The sequence below is a fragment of the Xenopus laevis genome, chromosome 9_10L (genome assembly GCF_017654675.1).
Source record: "Xenopus laevis strain J_2021 chromosome 9_10L, Xenopus_laevis_v10.1, whole genome shotgun sequence".
Taxonomy (NCBI): domain Eukaryota; kingdom Metazoa; phylum Chordata; class Amphibia; order Anura; family Pipidae; genus Xenopus; species Xenopus laevis.
In genome coordinates, this window is record NC_054387.1 from 105,058,141 (window position 1) to 105,080,524 (window position 22,384).

The following is a 22,384-nucleotide window of genomic DNA, read 5'->3' on the forward strand; positions in this document are numbered from 1 at the left end:
AGACGGTACATGATAAATTTCGATATTGGGATGTCTGCATTTTTTTCAAATTCGAATCGAATTTGGACTATTCCCTAGTCGAAGTACAGAAATCAATAGTTCGAAATTCGAACTTTTTTTTTCATTCGAAAATTCACCTCGACCTTTGATAAATCTGCCCCACGGTGTGGGAGTGGGCAAGGTATTGCTATTGGTTGCTAAAATGACATAAAAACGTCATAAATAAAAAAAAAAAAACATCAGGCAAATATGAAGTTGATCAGCTACTTTAATAGAAAATGAAATATACACTGCATAAGTAAGCCACTTAATTAGGGAAAGGAGTGTTGTCACTTTAATTGCTCTACATCCCCCAAGAGCTGTAGCAGCCGAAAATCTTTCCTCCCTCCACATTCCTCTACTCAGTTTCCTCAGGTTTGGAAATTTGCCGGTGATCCCTGACGCTACAGCTGTTCGCCCCGCCCCCTCTGGCTCTTCAGCCAATCGGCGTTGCTGCTTTTTGGAACTTTTCTCAGCAGCTTCCTTCCTGGGCTGCCCCTATGAGCGCAGCGAGCTTGCTATGTTTCATTGCTGCCTGGCAGGCGGAGAGTGGAGTTCTTGTGGCGGCTGCACGAGATGCTGAGAAGCGGGACAGGGGGAGCAACAGAGCGGTGTTGTGTGTTGCAGACGAGCATTACGGTGCGTATATACTGAAAACATACTGTAAATCACACTGCCGGGTTGTCGCGCTGTGCCAGAAGCTGGAAAATAGTTGCAGCGACTGCTGACTGTGCGTCACATGACAAGTCGACAGTAGCAGGGCATGTTGTGCAGTCTCCTCTGCCTTATACTCTATACACACACACACACACACACCTGCCTAACGTTTTGCTACAGTTTGACAGTAAGACGGAGAGTTTGGAAATCTTTTCTGCGTGGGGGGTTCTACGTGCAGTTTGTTGGGCTTTTTTAGCTTTTGGAAAACACTGGCACGTTTCCAAGGACGGTAGTTTCACGTGCCAGCGAGTCAGAACAGAGGCTTCCAATGAAAAAGAAGCACAGCTGGTAAATACGGGATTTTTTTTTTTTTGTGTCCCCCTTGAAAAATGGCACGACGTTTGCTCCAGGTCAGGGGTCCCCAAACTTTTTCATCCGTGAGCCACATTCAGATGTAAAAAGAGTTGGGGAGCAACACAAGCATGAAACAAGTTCCTGGGGGTGCCAAATAAGGGCTGTGATTGGCTATTGTTAGCCCCTTTGTGGACTGGCAGACTACAGGAGGTTCCGTTTGGCAGTACATATGGTTTTTATACAACCAAAACTTGCCTCCAAGCCAGGAATTTAAAAATAAGCACCTGATTTGAGGCCACTGGGAGCAACATCCAAGGGGTTGGGGAGCAACATGTTGCTCACGAGCTACTGGTTGGGGATCACTGCTCCAGGTCTAGTAACCCATAGCAACCAATCAGACTTCACTATTCAAAGAGGTGGCACTTTTATGCTATTTGCAGATTGGTTGGGTTATCAGTGATTGTTTTTTTACATTGCCTCCTGTAGTAGAGGGGATTGCAAGTACAGGTATGGGATCTGTTATCCAGAAAGCTCAGAATCATCCCTGTGGGCCAACACTGCCCATAGACTTTGATTTTATCCAAATAATCCAAGTCTTTAAAAATGATTTCCTTTTTCTCTGTAATAATAAACAGTACCTTGTACTTGATCTTAACTAAGATATAATTAATCCTTATTGGAAGCAAAACCAGAATATTGGGTTTATTTAATGTTGACATGATTTTCTAGCAGACTTAAGGTATGAAGATCCAAATTACAGAAAGATCCATTATCCGGTAAACCCCAGGTCCAGAGCATTCTGGATAGCAGGCCCCATACCTGTGTTCCAAGGCACAAAGTAGAAGGAGCTTCTGAAGCAGCACTTAGACTGGAAGAAGGGTAGTCCTGAGGCATGGTTGTAATTAAAGAAGCTGTTTTATTGTTTTTGTTTTTTGGTTCCTTACAGCCCTGGGGTTGGGTGTTTGATTCCAACTAGGGCTCTGCCAACATAGAGTTTGTATCGATGTCTTGTGTTTTCTACCCAAGAAAAAAATGTGTAGGTTCTCTGGAATTGCTCTGCCCCTTATCAGAGCCTAGGTCAGTTTAATGGCTTTTTTTTGGGCAAAAGTGCTCTGCATTATAATTGTTGTCAGTACTCCATATGGAAGCTTGTCTGGGAACAGACCTGTATTCAGTTACATGGCACTGACTCCACACTTCCCTGCTCTTCACCAGGCACTGATGCTGTGGGACTGAAAAGGAGAGGGGCTTATTCCTGCTGAAGCTGCAAAGTACAGGTATTGGATCCGTTATTTGGAAACCCATTATCCAGAAAGCTCCGAATTACGAATAATCCAAATTTTTCAAAATGATTTCCTTTTTCTCTGTAATAATAAAACAGTACCTTCTACTTGATCCCAGCTACGATATAATTCATCCTTATTGGAAGCAGAAACAGCCTATTGGTTTTATTTAATGTTTACATGATTCTCTGGTAGACTTAGGGGCAGATTTATCAAGGGTCAAACTGAATTCCAGGGAACTTTCGAAGTAAAAAAATTCAAAATTCAAAGTAATTTTTTTGGATACTTCGACCATCGAATAGACTACTACGAATTCGATTCGAAGTAAAAATACTTCGATTATTCGACCATTCGATAATCGAAGTACCGTCTCTTTAAAAAACTTCGACTTCAATACTTCGCCAAATTAAACCTGCCGAAGTGCTATGTTAGCCTATGGGGACCTTCTAGAGCATTTTTCTACGTTTTTTGGAGTCTAAGAAAAATCATTAGATCGATGGATGGATTCCTTCGAATGGTTCGATTTGAATGATTTCATCGTTCGATTGAACGATTTTACTTAATCGGCAAATGACCAAATTCGATGTAAAAAACTTCGATATTCAAAGTCGAAGTATTACAATTCGATGGTCGAATTTCGAAGCTTTTCTACTTTGAAATTCGACCCTTGATACATCTGCCCCTTAAGGTACAAAGATCCAAATTATAGAAAGATCCCTTATCCGGAGAAAAGCCCCAGGTCCAGAGGATTCTGGATAACCGGCCCCATACCTGTATTGTCTTTTTCATGGCTAAGAAAAGACAATTCTTTCCAAAATCACATGTCTGGTATATAAATACAGCAGAGCTTTCAGGTGTGCCAGTAACATCATATACTATAAATACCTGCAACTGTGTGTTTGCCAGTCCCATGGTGCATGTAATAGCCTGATAAAGTCCCAGTACCTGGAATTACTTTCCCATGTCCTTGTTTAGTGGCTATCAGTGTCATAAGTAGAAGTTATTGGGCTCCACAGTCAAATCATTTTAGGGCCCTTTTTTCTTAATTAACCTGTACTGAAATGATTTATTAGTCAGTGCCCCACTGGACCCCTTAAATTCTTGCTCCCCCACCAACAGTTGTAGTGCTCCTTCCTGTATAGTTAACCCGTAGTAGTAACCCTAACCCCTAGTAGTGTAGGACAAGTACCTTTTGTTCAAGTGACTGCTGAGTCTAACTTTAAAGCCTTAGGGCAGGGGCACACGGGCAGATTTGGGGAGATTAAGGCGCCTGGTGACTAATCGCCTCTTCTTCCAGACGACAATCTCCCCAAACTGCCTTCTGCCTGCTATAATGAGAAAATGCCAGCGCAATGGCACTCGCGGAGCTTCAATTTTCGAAGTTGCCTCACGAGGAAACTTCAGATGACTTCGAAATTGAAGCGCCGTGAGTGCATTGCCACAGACGATTTTTCATTTAACATGCGAAAGGCAGTTCGGGGAGATTGTCGCGCGGAAGAAGAGGCGATTAGACGCCAGGCGACTAAATCTCCCTGAATCTGCCCCTGTGCCTCTGCCCTTATTGACATAGCCTTGCAGCTGGAGAGATGATGAAACAATAAAATGTAGTCTAACTCTGTATCTACATTCTGGTTGCTAATGCCACTCATACTAGCAACTTGATGGCATTTTAAATTCCAGGATTAGAGAGAAGCAGAATAAAAAAAGCACAGTTGCAGACTTTCTTGCATGGCGTTCTACAGTCTAGTAAAAGTTTATTTTTGGCTTACTTCCTCTAATTTCATTCAAATTTCCCCTTAAGTTTCATTATTGAAAGGTGGTACTTTCCTGTTATCCAGTGTGCTTATGTTACAAGGGAATCCCCAAACTTAACCTGGGAAATCCCTAATTACTGTTTCAGCATATATCAAATTGTCTCATTTGGGATTGAAGGCAAATTAGGTTATACCGCAACCAACCTGACCGTGAGAATGACACAGACTTAAAGGGGTAGATCACCTTTATACCAACATTTAGTATGATGTAAACTGTGACAGTCTATAGGTGGCAATACATGGGCTCATAAAAGCTGCCGACTGTCTGAGCCAGCAATTTATTGTCCTGTTTATGGGGCCCTCCTTTGGGCTTCCCTGACCAATATCTGGTCAAAATTCATGAGACAGGTTTATAAACCACATCAGCTTGTTGATGAAGTTTTTGCATCCGATGCCTGTTTTTCTTTCATACATAGTTAAATCTAGTTGAAAAAAGACACAGTCCATCAAGTTCAACCCCTCCAAATGAAAACCCAGCATCCATACACACACCCCTCCATACTTTCACATAAATGACATGCCCATATCTATACTAACTATAGAGCTTAGTATCACAATAGCCTTTGATATTATGTCCGTCCAAGTAATCCTCCAAGCCATTCTTAAAGGTGAAGGAAACCCCCTGGGCGCAAAAATCCCTCCCCCCTCCCCTGTGTTGCCCCCCTCCCTCCTCCCCCCTGGCCTACCTGTCCCCCCGGGTAAATGCCACTAACTTGTTACTCACCCCTCTGCGCAGGCCCTGTCCACGGAGTTCACAGGCGCCATCTTCTTCCTGGATTAATCGGCATCTTCTGGCGCATGCGCAGTAGGAGCATTTACCGGTACAGATCTACTGCGCATGCGCCAAAGTGAATTCGGAAACCTTTGTGACTTTTTGCGCATGCACCAAAAACGCCGGTCAAAGCAGGAAGAAGACGGCTTGGGAGAAGATGGCACCTGTGAACTCCGTGGACAGGACCTGCGCAGAGGGGTGAGTAACAAGTTAGGGGCATTTGCCCCTTCCAAATGGAAGAGAAGTGCTCAGTGGTGCTCACTGTTATAACCCCGGGCCAGTGCAGTTTTCTGCTGATAGGAGCACCGGCCCAGGGTTTCAGGTAAGTCAATACAATAACTTGGGGATGCCTTACATTTGGCACCCTCAAGTGCAGGATGACTTTCCTTCTCCTTTAATAAAAGATAAGAAATGTATCAACTGAGGGGCAGATTTATTAAGGGTCCAAGTGAAAATTCAATTTTAATTTTTTTTTTTAAAAAAATGTTGTGGTCAAAACTCTCTCATTCGAATTTTGAATTATCCAAACTTTATTATAGCCCTTTAAGAACTCAAATTAGACTATTCGCCACCTAAAACCCGCCAAATTACTGATGTTTCTAGCCTTCCTGACATTCAAGGTTTTTTTTCAAAATTCAAATAGAGTATTTCTAATTCGAATCGAATTCCATTCGAGATTTTAGGTTGACTCAATTCGTCCGAGCTGAGAAAATTAAATTTTCTGAATTATTTTTATCATTTTAGAGCAATTTACAGCATCAGCGTTTCCCCCACCTCAGAGCGGTGTTAGACATAATAAGGTGAAAAATTAATGTTTAAACTACATTATTAGAAAAAAGGTCACAAATAAATTGAAAAACAGTTATTTCTGGTGAATACAACTGAAAAAAAGCGTTGGAAGGGGATCAATTCTTTTAACAGTCAACTCGATTGAGCAACAGAGGGTGTGGGAAATGTATAATGTATGAAATCTGTATACAATGTATTGTAAAGTGCTGTGGAATATGTTCCTGCTTAATAAAAATGTTAATTATAATAATAATTCAGCAATTGCTATGAGGAGGAGTGGATATTGTGGGTTACGGGATCGGTAAAGGTCAGTTTTAGATGCTTCTCAACCAGCTGACATATGATGAAATTGCCTGTGTGCTTTCAGCCTTAGGAATTTGATGCTCGAGGCAAAAAGAGCAAATTTTGCCAAATCACTGTATTCCTTTTATTTGCGGTTAAATATTTACTCACTGCCTGGTAACCCGGTAACTAATCAGTGGTGCAACTTTCTGCTGAAATTATAAGCAATTGTTTTGTATCCAGACGTCTTCTATTTATTTATTTATTTATTTATTTATTTATTTATTTATTTCGCAGATTTGTCTTGGAGTTAGCTGAAAGAGCATCGCACCATGCAGTCAACACAAGGGAACCAGTTGATGTTACCTTTTACTTTGCAAGAGCTCCTGGGTCGAGATACCGTGCAAGTAGAGCTGATTCCAGAGAAGAAAGGGTTGTTCCTTAAGCATGTGGAGTATGAAGTATCTAGTCAGGTGTGTATGCTTTTGGCTGGAAGTTTAATTAAAAATTAAACTACACCGACAATAATAAATAGCAACTACATTGTCCATTAACTAGATTACTACTGTCCGTGACATTCTAGGAATACTTTCCTCTGTAAACTGAAACTAAATGCTGAGCTATAATTTTTCAAAGACATTTTTGCAACCAGAGAACAGTTTGAAATCGAAACTGTAGAGGTATAGGACAAAACAATGAATAGCTCATCTGCCTATAACATACTAAAATTAAAGGAATTGTTCAATATAAAAATGAAAACTGTGTTAATAGATAGGCCGCGCAAAAAAAAAAAAAAAATGTTTTCAATATAGTTAGCCAAAAATGTAATGTATAAAGGCTGGAGTGACTGGATGTCTAACATAATAGCCAGAACACTTCTTCCTGCTTTGCAACTCTCTTGGTTTCCACTGATTGGTTACCAGGCATTAACCAATCGGTGACTTGAGGGGGTCATATGGGTTATAACTGTTGCTTCTGAGCTGCATGCTGAGGATCAATTGCAAACTCACTGAATAGTTTTGTCCTATGTAGCCCCCTCTTGAAGTCGCTGACTAATGGTGGCCATACACGGAGAGATCTGCTCGTTTGGCGATGTCGCCAAACGAGCGGATCTCGCTCCGATATGCCCACCTTGAGGTGGGCAATATTGGGCTGATCCGATCGTGGGCCCTAGGGCCCAACGATCGGAACCTAATGAACGGGCAGTCGGATCGCGGGACCACATCAACGAACAGATGCGGCCGCATTCCGACGGGATTTTTAGTCCCATCCAATCGAGATCTGCCCGCCTTTCGGCCAGATCTCGATCGGGGAAGACTCGGTCTGTTGGCAGCTTTTATCGGCCCGTGTATGGCCACCTTAACTCGGAGTTAGAGAGTAGAAAAGCAGAAAGTTGTGTTCTGTTATGTTAGACATCCAGTCACTCCAGCCTTTATACATTACATTTTTGCCTAACTAACTATATTAGAAACATTTTTTATTTTGCACAACCTATCTATTTACCCAGTTTTTATTTTTACACTTAACTGTTCCTTTAAGGTGAATATCGCCTTTAATAAAAATAATAATAATAATAATATCACTACAATGTAGATTGCCTTTTGGTTGATTCTAACTCTTTTTGATTCATTTGAAACACTTATTCACAGTTAATAAATGTGTAAGTAGTAAGTACAACTGCAAGAAGTAGCAGTGCATTACGTTAGCATAAACAGTGCCCAAAGTGGGAATTCTTTTTCTCAGATTGGGAGAAAGCGACAATTGGCACTCGCGGTATTGCAGAACATCATCTTCACTCAACAGTTGTTATCTCAGCCTTAGGGCGTTGGCACATACTGCGAGGCCCATTTATTAAAGTCCGAATTTATCTCAATATTTTGTGTGCAGGGAAAAAACCCGAAAAGAATCTTGAAAAATACGAATCGTACCAATTTTTCTGATTTTCCACACGAAAACTAAGATTTTATTCAGATTTTTGCATGAAAACCATGACATCTTCTGATTATTACAGGAAACCCAACGCAGATCAAAATCTTTGTGATTTCTCCTATTGACTTATATGCAACCTCGGCAGGTCTGAGATGCCGGATTTTCTGATTTGGACTTTTTCGATCTTTGGGTTATAATAAATCCGCAACATTTTTTTTTTCCACAAATTCTAATTTTATGCTTAAAAAAAAAATCACAAATTTTTCAGGTTTTTGGCATTCGGAGTTTAGTAAATAACCTCCTGCATTTTCTATGCAGTGTTGATGATCTTGTCCTGCAGGGACATCAATTGCAGTGCATACCATTACACTTAGTTCATTTACTTTGGGAGATGTATAGATGTATTCCACTCTTTAAAAAATAAAAAAAAACAACATGTTTGTTTTTATATGTTTGACTGCAGTGCTTCAAATCAGCTGTGTACAGACGATACAATGACTTTGTGGTGTTCCAAGAGATGCTTTTGCAGAAGTACCCATACCGCATGGTCCCTTCATTGCCACCAAAAAGGATGCTTGGAGGTATTTGATGGCTATTTGTTGAAAAATTAAATATTTTGTATTCTTAAATGAGAATGCTATCCGTTCCATTTGGTCTTTGAAAAGTTATAAAAGCTGCCCTTGAACTAAATAAAAGATGAATGAATTGAGCCCAGATGGAACCCTTGTCCTACCTTCTCATAATTCCCACTGTTCTATGGGATCTTTTCATTCCCGTGTCAGCGAATCATTCACTGATGAAGCAGCGATTGGCGCTAAAAGTTAGTGGGCCACACAGGAAAACTTCTACGGCAATCTCCATTGCTCAAACCTCTCACACACATCATCAATCACAACCTTAACAAGGGCCCCCATTAGCTGCTTTTTCTGCTGCCTGCTCTTCAAGCAGCGGTAACAGCTGCCGCAAGCTTTAACCACAGGTTCTAGAGTCGGTGAGCCAGGCCCTTCCTAGATGGATGACAAATATGCATGTCTGCAGGTGCAGGTGTGACCCTTATTTTATATATGTTTTGAAAAATCACTTTCCCAGATTAAAAATGGCTGGGCCACAGCTGCACCTGTATAAGAAGTATCAATATCAATAAAGGCAGATTTATCAAGGGTCGAATTGAAAATTCGGAATCAAATGCTTGAGTTTTTTTATGGCCAAAACGGTCAAATTCGACTAGGGAATTGTTAAAATTCAATTCGAGTTTGTTTAAAAATTCAAATTCGGTTTTCGAGATTTATCACACTCTGAACCTTTAAGAACTCGAATTTGACTATTCGCCACCTTAAATCTGCCGAATTGCTGCTTTAGTCAATGGGAGACGTCCTGGGATCAACTTGGAGTTGTTTGCACCCTTCCTGTACAAATCCGCCTTGGGGCACGCACTCCAGTAACTCCTCGGATGCAGTGTAGGATCAAAGAAAAAGTCTTTATTTCATGACATTCAATTTTTTTTAGGAGAAAAAACTCGTATTGAGTTTTTAAAACTCGTCTCTAATTTGATTCGAGTTTTCGGGTCGATCCTATACACCGGAGTTCTACAAATTTGATTTTGTTTTGTTTTTTTTAATTTCGATTGGTCGAATTTTGAGTTTGTGGGAGTTTATGGGAGTTTTTTAAAAACTTGAATGAATTCAAAATTTGACCTTTGATAAATGTACCTCTAAATGTGTAGCTTTATAGAGCATTTGTTGTTTAGATGGGGCGAGTCACCCCCATTTGAAAGCTGGAAAGAGTCAGAAGAAAAAGAATAGAAAAAGATAGTTTTTGAATTATTTGCCTTCTTCTGACTCTTTCCAGTATTCAAATGGGGGTCACTGACCCCATAAAAAAACAAAAGATTACAAATGTATTGCTACTTTTTATTACTCTTATTTCTATTCAGGCCTCTCCTATTCATATTCCTGTCTCTTATTTAAATAAATGCATGGTTGCCACGGTCATTTGGACTTTAGCTTCTTGAAATGGGTAGGATAGTCTGTGTGATAAGAAAGCTGCAAATTAGATAGCTGAATAGCTACGGAGGATTATGCCAAAGTCAATACCACCATCACAAAGCAAAGCTAGATGTAAATAATTTGACATGGATCTCTGTATCTCTGCATTAGACAAATAGGTAGAAAAACAAAGACAATGGTGCTCTTTTTAACACCCCAACACTTTCGTTTGCCTAGAATGTTATGAAGAATAATCTTTAGGCATTAGAAAAAAAACCAAGATGTCAAATCTAAGTATCATTTTCAAAGCAGCGCCTGAAGTGATACGCCTTCAAAACCGTGAAGATTTGTGTTTTCCTCAGAGAGCCGAAAACCCTTTGAGAAGGGTGTAAGCTATTTTTATCCTTGTTAAAAAAAAAATCGTACGCATTAGAATATGAAGCCGGCTTTATGTGGGAACAGCATGATGAAACTGTCAATGACTTTCTTCCCTGACTTTGATCAGGGCTGAAGCTCCAGCAGAGAGAGCTGTAAGTGCTACAAATTACAGAAAGAAAGAAAAAAGAATCGGTTCAGAAGTAACCGCATCATTTCTAATGCTTTGTCCCATGGAAGTACAATCCTTTGACAGCTTATTCTGAGGATCACAGGGCTTTTATTATTATTATTCGCAGTACACTTTATTTCCATGTCTTGCATTACTTGCCTAGTGCATTCTTCTTTTCAATCATTATTTGCAGAAAGTCCATTTCAGGAGGACTGTTATGCCATAATTTCCCTTTCCTAAGTACTTCGATTTAATTTTTTCGTGCATGTCTTATTGATTTGTGCATATTTCTGTTATTAAAGAAATCCGAGATCCTTGCAACGAATTACACAGTATAAAACTAGAAAGGAATCACTTCTTCTGCCTCGCTATGCTGTTGCCACTCTTAACAGAATATTCTGTTGTAAAGGCAGGTACAAATCTCTGCCATAAATCAAGGAAGATTTGAAGGGATGGTTCACCATAAGGTTTACTTTTAGTGCATTATAGAATGGAAAAACTTTGCAATCATTATTTATTTTTCATAGCTTCCACTGAATCCAAGCGACTGGCCAAACAGAGTCCTTTTTGTCACACAAACCAGGATGTAAAAATATTTAACTGCGCTCTTTCTGGCCCTAATTTGAATATGAAAATTAGAATTTGGTTCGGTATTCCCCCACATTTTTCATAAAGGATGCGAGATTCAGCCTGCTGACCCCAGCAGTCTAAAAACTGTTGCTCTTTGAGGCTCCAATGTTGTTGTTATTTTTACTTTTTATAACTGCTGCTTCTGTTTGAATCCTCTCCTATTCATATATCAGTCTCTCATTCAAACTACTCCCTGTTTGCTAAAACTCCAAACCGGAGAACTGATGAACAAAAAGTGACATATTTAAAAAAATAATAAAAAATGAACACCAGTTGCAAATTGTCTAAGAATATCACTCTCTACATCATACGAAAAGTTAACTCCAATGTGAACAACCCTTTTAAAGGAGATACAACCCTATGCAAACAAAAAATGTAATGGTCATAGTGCTTCCGGGGAGAATCATTGTGATAAAACATGTTAATTCACAAGAAATGTGCTGCCCTGTGGCACACACCATGTTGACAGAAATAAAGTGTGCCAAGGGCAGCCATTATCTATAGATAACAAAATATTACAAAAGGTTTTTTTTTTTTTTCTAGCTGATCGGGAGTTCATAGAAGCACGCCGGCGAGCTCTGACACGTTTTATCAATTTGGTAGCCAGACACCCATCTTTTTCAGACGATGTGCTTGTCAATATATTTCTTTCATATAATGGCCAGGTAAGGTCCTATTCTGTAGAAAGAGAATTTGCTCTGGATCCCTAGTATTAAAGAGCCCCTTGGAGAAGGTAGTGGAGATTAACGTAGAAAGGATATGTTCTATTGTGTAACTATTGTTAGATATTTCCAGCAATTAAATCAGGGAGGTCCAAACTTTTGTCCATTGCTGCAGTTGACTGCAGCTCCTCGCAGTCTGGGATTGCTGGAAGTTGTACGCGTACTGCAAAACTGTACTAATTGAGTAGATCTATTGTGTAAGAGGGCTGTGTTAAAAAATAAAATAAAAAAAACACTGTTCAAAAGAACATGAGAGAAGAGAAAAAACACTGTTCAAAAGAACATAAGAGAGATTTGAGCTGCATGGTCCATTAAATGAATGGGCAATATACATGGTTCCAGTTTCTTGAGATGGGTTGCCACTACAGTATTTGTATTTCGACTTTATATTTGATATGGTTTAGGGATGGGCTGGTATTTCCATCTCAGCAGTAAATAGCTATGAGCCTTTTCTTATGGGCTGTGTATATGTGTAAGACCAGAACATTTTGCCTTGCTAATATAGCTATGTTTTGCAAGGCAGTTTATTTTCAAAATTATTTATTGCAGATGGCACATCCTTTTTCACAATCTTGTGCTTGTGTTCCAGTCATCTATAGTATTTCAGCAATAGGAAAAGAATGAAGGGGAATGTCAACTCAAAAAAAAAAAAATGTCTAATAAAAGAAAACTTAATTCTAAGCAACTTTGCAATATATATTCATTACAAACTTGCTATGGTTTATAAGTTATTTGTATATGTATTGCTATTGAAAGCCGTGTTTGTCCCTTTCTATTCTCTGCCCTGGTGGCTCAGACTGTTGATACAATGAAAGACAAGGCAGCTGATTAACAGACCTGACTTTGCTGGAGAACCAAGACTTTTAGCAACATTGTTTAAAAAGTAACAGCCAGGAGTTTTTTTTTCTTTTAGTAGGCAAATTTCTATTCTGGGGTTGACTTGCCCTTTAATGGTATATAATATTACGTCAGATGCATGTTTCCTATTATTTTTCAAGAAGTACAGAGTAAAACGAGTGAGTATATTAAGTCAGATGCACATTTCCTATTATCTCATGCTAATCTTTTCAGGATGTACAGAATAAAATGCGTGAGTCAGTTCGTGGAGTAGGAGATGAGTACATCACTTGTAAATTCTCTGCACAGGCAAAGGTATGTATTGGTCTATGTATGTATGTGTGTGTGTTTTTATATATATATATATATATATATATATATATATATATATATATATATATATATATATATATATATATATATATATATATATATATATATATATATATATTACACAAAAGCCATTAATATCTTGTAAATTATATCCTTATAAACGGTGAGTAGTGATGTAATTTCTGTCACATGACTCACTAAAATTTGTGTATTATAATTAATAAAGTACCCCCAGTTGTGAAATATGAGGATATTATAAGTTACTATATTTTACAAGAGGGGGTATTTTATTCACTATATATATATCTCTCTCTCTCTCTCTCTCTCTCTCTCTCTCTCTCTCTCGTCTCTCTCTCTCTCTCTCTCTCTCTCTCTCTCTCTCTCTCTCTCTCTCTCTCTCTCTCTCGTCTCTCTCTCTCTCTCTCTCTCTCTCTCTCTATATCTCTCTCTCTCTATATCTCTCTCTCTCTATATCTCTCTCTCTCTATATCTCTCTCTCTCTATATCTCTCTCTCTCTATATCTCTCTCTCTCTATATCTCTCTCTCTCTATATCTCTCTCTCTCTATATCTCTCTCTCTATATATCTCTCTCTCTATATATCTCTCTCTCTATATATCTCTCTCTATATATCTATATATATATATATATCTCTCTCTCTATATATCTATATATATATATATATATATATATATATATATATATATATATATATATATATATATATATATATATATATATCTCTCTATATATCTCTCTATATATCTATATATCTCTCTATCTCAAAGGAAAAAAGATGCACACCAGGATTTGTGTACAAAAAGTTAAAATTTCATATTTATTGGTTTAAATTTAAAAAATCGGCCAACGTTTCGGTCTGCTCCGTAGGACGTTGGCCGAATTTTTAATTTAAACCAATAAATATGAAATTTTAACTTTTTGCACACAAATCCTGGTGTGCATCTTTTTTTCTTTGCTATTTGGATAATTTTGCCAGTAAAGATAGAGCCGCACTCCAATTTAGTGAATCATATCGCCTTTATTTGCATGAATGTGTCCAACTTTTCACCAAAATAACTTTCAAAATCCCTGTTATGCAATTAAAATTCTAGTTGCTGATTACATAATTAATTGATACAGCAAAATATGGCAATGCATTTTAGTTTGTTTATATTGATATAATGAGCACCTATAATGCCCGCATATAAACAGGCAACTAAAGAGTAACATAAAACTAAAAGCAAGTACTGAAAAAGTGAAGATAAAGGAAACTCGAGGAAAGGAACTCTTAATTGACAGACGAAATACGGAAGATGAATAAAACTCCAATAGCATGTTAAGAAAGCACTGTTAGCAAAACTCCAGCTGGATCCGTGTAACCGTAACAGTAGTGGTTACATGCATGGCAAGAACTTGACTACTAGAGTTTCACTGCTTATGTCTAGGAGAGAGATGTTATGGGTAGAAAGTCATGTATTATGTTAGTTATACTATCTCAGGGTTTTTTGACCTTTGCTCCCACATTGTCAGGATTTCCTCCCAGCGGATATCCAGATCCAATTTGCTGCCAGCCGGGAACTGATCAGGAACCTCTTCAACAGCTTTTACAAACTGCGAGATCGGGCAGAAAGGATGGCTGCACGGGCTATAGATAATGCTACAGATCTTCTCAGCTTTGGAAAAGAGTTAAGGTATAGATGATTTATGGTCTGTTATATAGTAATAATGTGCTTTCTCCGACATCTGGGGGGAGTGACGGGGGACACTGGTGAACACTAGCTCTGCTGCCGGGCAGTATACCAGTTAGGTTGAAATCTAAAATGACAATCGCATGTATGTATGCATAATAGAAACTTGCAGCTGTGGAGTAGTGGAAAGATGTATGCAAACAACACAAATATGCACACAGCTGCTTGCCATAAAGGAAACCTATACCCACACATAACAGGATAGTAAAATTTCGAAATCGCACTGTTTACACTGCAAATGGTTCACTCTGCAATGTAGAATTTTTGATCCTAACCCAACAAGTGTTTTTTTTTTTTTTTGTTTTTTTTTTTGTAATATTGGTGTGTAGGCAGCCATCTCAGATCGCTTTTCCTGGTCATGTGCTTTCAGAAAGAGACAGTGCTGTGCTATGGAACTGCTTTCTGACAATTGTTTCTCCTATTCAATGTAACTGAGTAGGACATGGATTTTTACATTTTAGTGCTGTTCTTATATTTACCAGGCAGCTGTTATCTGGTTACCTTCCCATTGTTCTGCTGATGGGCTGCTGGGGGGGGGAGGGTTGATATGACTCCAACTTGCAGTGACTGGGGGCACCTGGGAAAGTGACAATGTCAGACTTTAAAATTAAAGGGATACTGTCATGGGAAAAAATGTCTTTTTCAAAATGAATCAGTTAATAGTGCTACTCCAGCAGAATTCTACACTGAAATCCATTTCTCAAAAGAGCAAACAGATTTTTTTTATATTCAATTTTGAAATCTGACATGGGGCTAGACATTTTGTCAATTTCCCAGCTGCCCCTGGTCATGTGACTTGTGCCTGCACTTTAGGAGAGAAATGCTTTCTGGCAGGCTGCTGTTTTTCCTTCTCAATGTATCTGACTGTGTCCCAGTGGGACATGGGTTTTTACTATTGAGTGTTGTTCTTAGATCTACCAGGCAGCTGTTATCTTGTGTTAGGGAGCTGTTATCTGGTTACCTTCCCATTGTTCTTTTGTTTGGCTGCTGGGGGAGAAAAGGGAGGGGGTTGATATCACTCCAACTTGCAGGTCAGCAGTAAAGAGTGATTGAAGTTTATCAGAGCACAAGTCACATGACCAGGGGCAGCTGGGAAATTGACAATATGTCTAGCCCCATGTCAGATTTCAAAATTGAATATAAAAAAAATCTGTTTGCTCTTTTGAGAAATGGATTTCAGAGCAGAATTCTGCTGGAGCAGCACTATTAACTGATTCATTTTGAAAAAAAATGTTTTTCCCATGACAGTATCCCTTTAAGTATAAAAAAAAAATCTTTTGAAAAAAAGCATTTCAATGCAGAAGTCTGCTGGAGCAGCACTATGAACTGATGTGTTTTGAAAAAAAACATGTTTTCCCATGATAGTAGCCCTTTAAATATATTAAAGGGTAGGTGAGAATGTAAGGTCTACTGAGCAGAGAGGAAGGTGCCATTTAACTTATTTTATAGTTTAGTAAACAGATGATGTTCTGATTTCAGAAATACTGTGTTTTAAGACACAAGCTATCACTTACTGACAAACAGGGGTCTAGATGGTCACAGCTAGCAATACTAAACCACTCCTGTTTCAACAGGAACACATTCATATTACCTGTTATGCTGCATCTCAATTTTTTTTTATGTAACAAAACTGGCCATAAGCCACCTCTAACCCCATGTACTTACTCCCTCCTGGCACCACAACCAGGGTAAGTTAACTATGAGAGGTGAGTCAGTTCTTTCACTTATACTGGACTGGCACAATCCTTCTATAAGTACTGTTTAGTTTTGTTCTGCAGCCTATGGATCACACCACCCCAGCCCATTGTAATCTAGAAAAAAATATTTTTCCAAATATTACTGGACTGGTGGATGCTAAATAAAGATTTATCATTATTAAAGAATTGATGTATTATGTATCTGCGATTCTCATCCCTTGTACCTTAAAGTCGGTGTCACTCTAATACTGGAAGATTTCAAAATTAAGTTTACTTAAGTTAGTGGGGCTCATTTATCAACACTGGGCAAATCAACTCCAATTACATTATCCGAAGAATGAGTTTTAAGATTTTTCTTGATATTCATCCGTCTTTTTTTTATTAAATGTCTGAAAAGTGCTTTAGGATCTGATGCCACTCCACTTCCTTCTTGGGCTGCCGTCACCCAGAACACCTGGAGCACCCTGAAGCAGGCACTGAAAGGTTTATCTGTAGAGTTCGCTCTGCTTGCTGACAAGGCAGCTCATCAGGTACAGCTTAGGTCTAAATTATTTTCAGTACAACTCAATTATCATGATTGTGCCTATTTATTTTCACCAGTCTGTCCTGGAATGTTTGTATACAGCCACGAAATATAAAACCTGGGTATTAACTAGCTTCTTATTGAGCCATTACCCAAAACTGTATTGAGGGCTCTGTACCTCCGACTATGCCTGGGGGAAGGCACATGTTGACTGGAGTAGCAGTTTATTATGCTTGTACAATTGGGCATGAACCTCTGGGCTTGTAGTGCATTGGGGGGGGGGGGGTATGAACCATGGAATCATATTCTATGGAGAGCATTTAATAAAAATTACAGGGGCTTCCATGCATGTTAACTACCACACAAAAGTAATTTTGCACTGTGTAAATTTTGAGAACCCCCTACATGCCAAACTTAGTTCCAGCAAGAAGTTTAAGGGTAAGGGCAAACAGGCAGATTAGTTGCCCCGTCGACTAATCGCCTCTTCTTCAGGGCGACTATCTCCCAAAACTGCCTTCCCGCCGGCTATAATGAAACATCGCCTCCCAAGGAAACTTTGGGCGACTTCGGAAAACGAAGCGCTGTGAGTGCCATCCCGCTGGTGATTTTTCATTATAGCCGGCGGGAAGGCAGTTTGGGGAGATTTTTGCCCCGAAGAAGAGACGATTAGTTGACGGGGCGACTAATCTCCCTGAATCTGCCTGTGTGCCCTTACCCATAGTAAACTTTAGAAAACAGACTCCATTTAATCATTGGGTCCAGATGAACAAAATCAGGGACCAAATCATGCCTTTAAATTTCTATAGATGCATCATCACTCATAGCTCCAAATTTTGGCATGAGCACACGGTTACATGAGGACAAACAAGGACTCATATTACTGCCTTGGTTTAGATATTCAATAACATTTAAGGGTCTGCATTTGACCATATTAATCGTAGTAATTAATTTAGAGGTGTTTTTTTTCTGATATTTCCCCCACCTTTTATTTTCCAGGGGAAATTGGAAGAAATTGATGTGGTAGAGAAATTAAACCTGTTCTTAGACCTTCTTCAGTCTTATAAAGTAAGTGACTTTTAGAAGGACATGTTTGTTATGTATGAATTGTAGTGTTCTGTAACATGTTGATTTTGCACTGATTACTTTTATCGGTAAGGAGTCAACTTTTCCTTTAAAACTTTAAACCATCTTTTATCATCCGGCGCTATTAAGGATTTGTGTGAGAGGCACGAGAAAGGAGTATTGCACAAGCACCAGAAGGCCTTGCACAAGTACAGCCTTATGAAGAAGCAGATGATGAGTGCAACAGTGCAAAGCAAAGAGGCTGAATCTGTTGAACAACTGGAGTCTCGTATTGTAGAGGTGGGTACATTTGTTACATATAGAGATTGCTTTTAATGAATGCTCTATATAGTGTAATAATGTTATAATTGAGGCTCAGGTGTATTTAAACTCCTGACATTAAGGGGCAAATTTACTTATGGTTGAATATCGAGGGTTAATTAACCCTCGATATTCGACTGCCGAATGGAAATCCTTAGACTTCGAATATCGAAGTCGAAGGATTTACTGCAAATAGTTCGATCGAACGATTTTTCTTCGACCTAAAAATTGTTCCAAAGCCTATGGGGACCTTCCCCATAGGCTAACATTGACTTCGGTAGGTTTTAGATGGCGAAGTAGGGGGTCAAAGTTTTTTTTAAAGAGACAGTACTTCGACTATCGAATGGTCGAATAGTCGAACGATTTTTAGTTCGAATCATTCGATTCGTAGTCGATGGTCGAAGTAGCCAAAAAAAACATTTGAAATTCAAAGTTTTTTTTATTCTATTCCTTCACTCGAACTAAGTAAATGGGCCCCTAAGCCTTTGTAGTAATACTGGTAGTGGATACCTCGTATAAACTCACTACTCGAATGTTTGCTTATTTATGAAAAAACCCAAATGTAGAAAACCGGTTTTAGCAGGAGTATTTTCAGATTCGGGCTTTTAGCAGTTTTGGATAATATTTAATTCAATAGGTACTGGGAGTTCCTGTGCCCTATAGGTCGAGACCACTGTATGAAAGGCTTCAGTATCACCCGTTACTTCTTACACTATGTACCCTCTATTAAACCACATCTGTTGTTGAAACACAGTCTACTGATTATTGCTGAAGATTAAAAAGTTGAGTGTCTACTTAATTATACATTTATAATTTAGACTGTAGGCTTTTTTGAGCAGGGCCCTGCTAGATCTGAACAGTGTTCTAACAATGTTTCTGTAAAGGCATTCAGCAAAACAAATATGGCTGCCTCGGCTGTGGGCACATTCTAAATATCCTTGACATGTCCTTCTTTGAACTGAACCACTTTGCATTACTCGCACCCACCTGTATTGATATTCAGATCTAAAATGTATATATTGTGTTTCCGATTTTAGCAAGAAAATGCTATCATAGTAATGGAGCTCAGGAATTACTTTTCCCTGTATTGTTTGCACCAAGAAACCCAACTCATTCATATTTACCTGCCCATGACTTCACACATTCTTGGAGCTTTCGTGAATTCACAGATCCAGGGCCACAAAGAGGTGAGTAACCTCAACCGCTGCAGCCTTTAGCTTTGTCTATAGGAATGCCCAATTGGAATCTTTCCATAATCATAATGATTATAAACTTTTTGTATCAAAGATACTGTGATGTGCAACTCGCAGATTTCAATCCAATATTCTATTGTTAATCCTCATAGTTGTATGTCTGCCAACTTTGGTTACACTACTGATAAATACATTTGACCTCAGTGTTAGCAACCTATAACCCCCCCCCCCCCAAAACAAAATGCTACATGTTAAGATTCTATCTTAGTTGTTCATACAAACCAGTAAGGGTAGATTTATGAATTCTTGAGGTTTGAGTTTGTAGAAATTAATTGCAGAAAAATTGAGTGAGTCCAGGAACAGACATACAAAAATAGTATTAGTCTCATTTATTGTGCATAGACACAATTCATCCACTATACTAATAATTTATGCCAAATTTGACCTCAATTGGGTTAATCACGATCATTTTTGATCAAAGAAATTTAATTTTGGTAATTTCCACAAATTCCATGCATTTGTAAGCCATTTCAGAAAGTCAAGTTTTATACCATAAGTCTCAAATTTCAGAATCTGGATCAGCCACAGCTTTCACTAATGCAACTGACTTGCATTAACCTACGATAGATAGATAGATAGATAGATAGATAGATAGATAGATAGATGGGTAGATAGATAGATAGATGGGTAGATAGATAGATAGATGGGTAGATAGATAGATAGATGGGTAGATAGATAGATAGATGGGTAGATAGATAGATAGATGGGTAGATAGATAGATAGATGGGTAGATAGATAGATAGATGGGTAGATAGATAGATAGATGGGTAGATAGATAGATAGATGGGTAGATAGATAGATAGATGGGTAGATAGATAGATAGATGGGTAGATGGGTAGATAGATAGATAGATGGGTAGATAGGTAGATAGATAGATAGATGGGTAGATAGATAGATAGATAGATGGGTAGATAGATAGATAGATGGGTAGATAGATAGATAGATGGGTAGATAGATAGATAGATGGGTAGATAGATAGATAGATGGGTAGATAGATAGATAGATGGGTAGATAGATAGATAGATGGGTAGATAGATAGATAGATGGGTAGATGGGTAGATAGATAGATAGATGGGTAGATAGATAGAGATAGATGGGTAGATGATGGATGGATGGATGAATGGATGATGGATGAATGATTGATACTTGATAGATAGATTGATAGATAAATATACAGTGAAACCTCGATTAGTATGATTGTAAGTTTCCCCGCATTTTACATTTTTTGTTTGTGGTCTCACCCATTTATAATACAATTCAATGGGTGCATTCCCTTGATTTTAAGTAATGTTTTACCGGATTTTACATCAAAATTTTGTCCTGATGTTCCTAGAAACTGCTTTCTTTCCTCTGAATTTTTTTTTTGTGAAATGTTTATTTGTGAAAAAAAGAGGTTTAAAAAAACTAACCAGACGTATATTTTGCCATGTTATGCCTGTACATGGTCAATTCCAATTAGTCTGCCCCTTACACACAGCGAGAGAGAGAGATTGTAGAGGTATATGTGTGTCTGGTGCCTTTAAGGAATGTGCCATGCTGAAAGTGGTATCTGAGGAATTGTCTACCAGTGAGACTTTTTTCTTTTCTTTTAAAAGGAAGTGAATACAGTTAAAAACTTGTAAGTTTTCACGGTTACGTTCCCCCCTTTTTTTTTTCCTACTAGATGAACCAAGTTTGGAACGAACTGAAACCAAAACTCAACTGCCTGTTTGTTGGAACCTCCACCCTACCTACTCCACCTCTCTCACCAGAGGAAAGAAATTTCTTCCCTCACTAGAACAATCCGTAGTAGCTGGGCATCACATGGGACATCTCAAGAATCTTTATGCTGGACGGAAACTGGCTGCTCATTTTTAAAACGGCCGTTTTGTAATTTTCTGGTGGAGTAAATGGTTATTTTTTTTATGCCCTATCAAAGCCAACAGTATACTGCTTTATATGCTCCAATTACTTGATACAGTCTTGATGTAAACTTCTCGATACGTGCCATGAAAGCTTATATGTGAACATGGAAGTCTTGCCTGTCTGACATTTTCCTTTATAAAATGCCAGTAAAGCTGTATGTGATGCAAAGAGCCACTTGGGATTTCTGCTGCACAAGTCTTTGAGTGCTGTGGAGATCTCATTATCACTCGACAACCCTAATTAGGTCAGTTGATGACGGTATCTGTGGTGTTCTGAGGCCTTTAGAGGGCACAAAGTAATCCAGGCTCAATTCAATACTGCACATTGCTTTAGGGGGCCATTTATCTAACACAGGTCTAAACATTCCAATTTTTGTGATGACGTTCACTTTTATTGCTTATAATCAAATCAGTGGAGTTTTTTGTTTGGAATTTCTTTAACCAAATTAATGGTTGTCTTAGATAGGTCTGAGGTCTGCCCAGACCCCAGTTCTATATTATTTATATAAAAGTATACAATGTTATCCATCACCGTCATGTGCTATTAGTCCTATGGCATGTATAGCAAATTGTGGGTGTTTTGCATCAATATATGTAAAAATGCTCCAAATTGCTCCCTGACTTCTCCCATTCAGTGGGAATTACATATACAGGTAAGGGACCTGTTATCCAGAATGCTTGGGACCTGGGGCTTTCCGAATAACGGATCTTTCTGTATTTTGGATCTTCACATCTTCAGTCTACTAGAAAATCATTTAAACATTAAATAAACCCAAAGGGCTGGTTCTGCTTCAAATAAGGATTAATTATAACATAGTTTAGATTGTATACAAAGTACTGTTTTATTACAGAGAAAAAGGAAATCATTTTTTAAAATATGGATTATTTGGATAAAATGGAATCT

General features: G+C 38.5%; 1 protein-coding gene across 2 annotated transcripts; it reads left to right on the forward strand.

The window, feature by feature from the left end:
- The first annotated feature begins 521 nt into the window (after positions 1-521).
- On the forward strand, positions 522-22,062 carry snx8.L (sorting nexin 8 L homeolog). Of its 2 annotated transcripts, XM_018236359.2 has the most exons (12): positions 523-678; positions 2,266-2,327; positions 6,288-6,463; positions 8,383-8,500; positions 11,625-11,746; positions 12,875-12,955; positions 14,503-14,663; positions 16,815-16,947; positions 17,937-18,005; positions 18,153-18,302; positions 19,361-19,510; positions 21,240-22,062. In XM_018236359.2, the coding sequence occupies exons 3-12, from the start codon at positions 6,323-6,325 to the stop codon at positions 21,351-21,353; spliced, it is 1,239 nt and encodes a 412-aa protein (XP_018091848.1). In that variant the 5' UTR covers positions 523-678; positions 2,266-2,327; positions 6,288-6,322; the 3' UTR covers positions 21,354-22,062. The 2 variants fall into 2 exon arrangements, with proteins under 2 accessions (XP_018091847.1, XP_018091848.1); XM_018236358.2 differs by lacking the exon at positions 2,266-2,327 and having other exon boundaries at positions 522-678.
- Positions 22,063-22,384: the final 322 nt, after the last annotated feature.

Coding starts and splice junctions, on each gene's coding strand:
- snx8.L (XM_018236358.2), top strand. CDS start 6,323: ATGCAGTCAACACAAGGGAACCAGTTGATGTTACCTTTTACTTTGCAA. Junction 6,464..8,382: donor AGTATGAAGTATCTAGTCAG/GTGTGTATGCTT, acceptor GTTTGACTGCAG/TGCTTCAAATCAGCTGTGTA. Junction 19,511..21,239: donor AGATCCAGGGCCACAAAGAG/GTGAGTAACCTC, acceptor TTTTCCTACTAG/ATGAACCAAGTTTGGAACGA.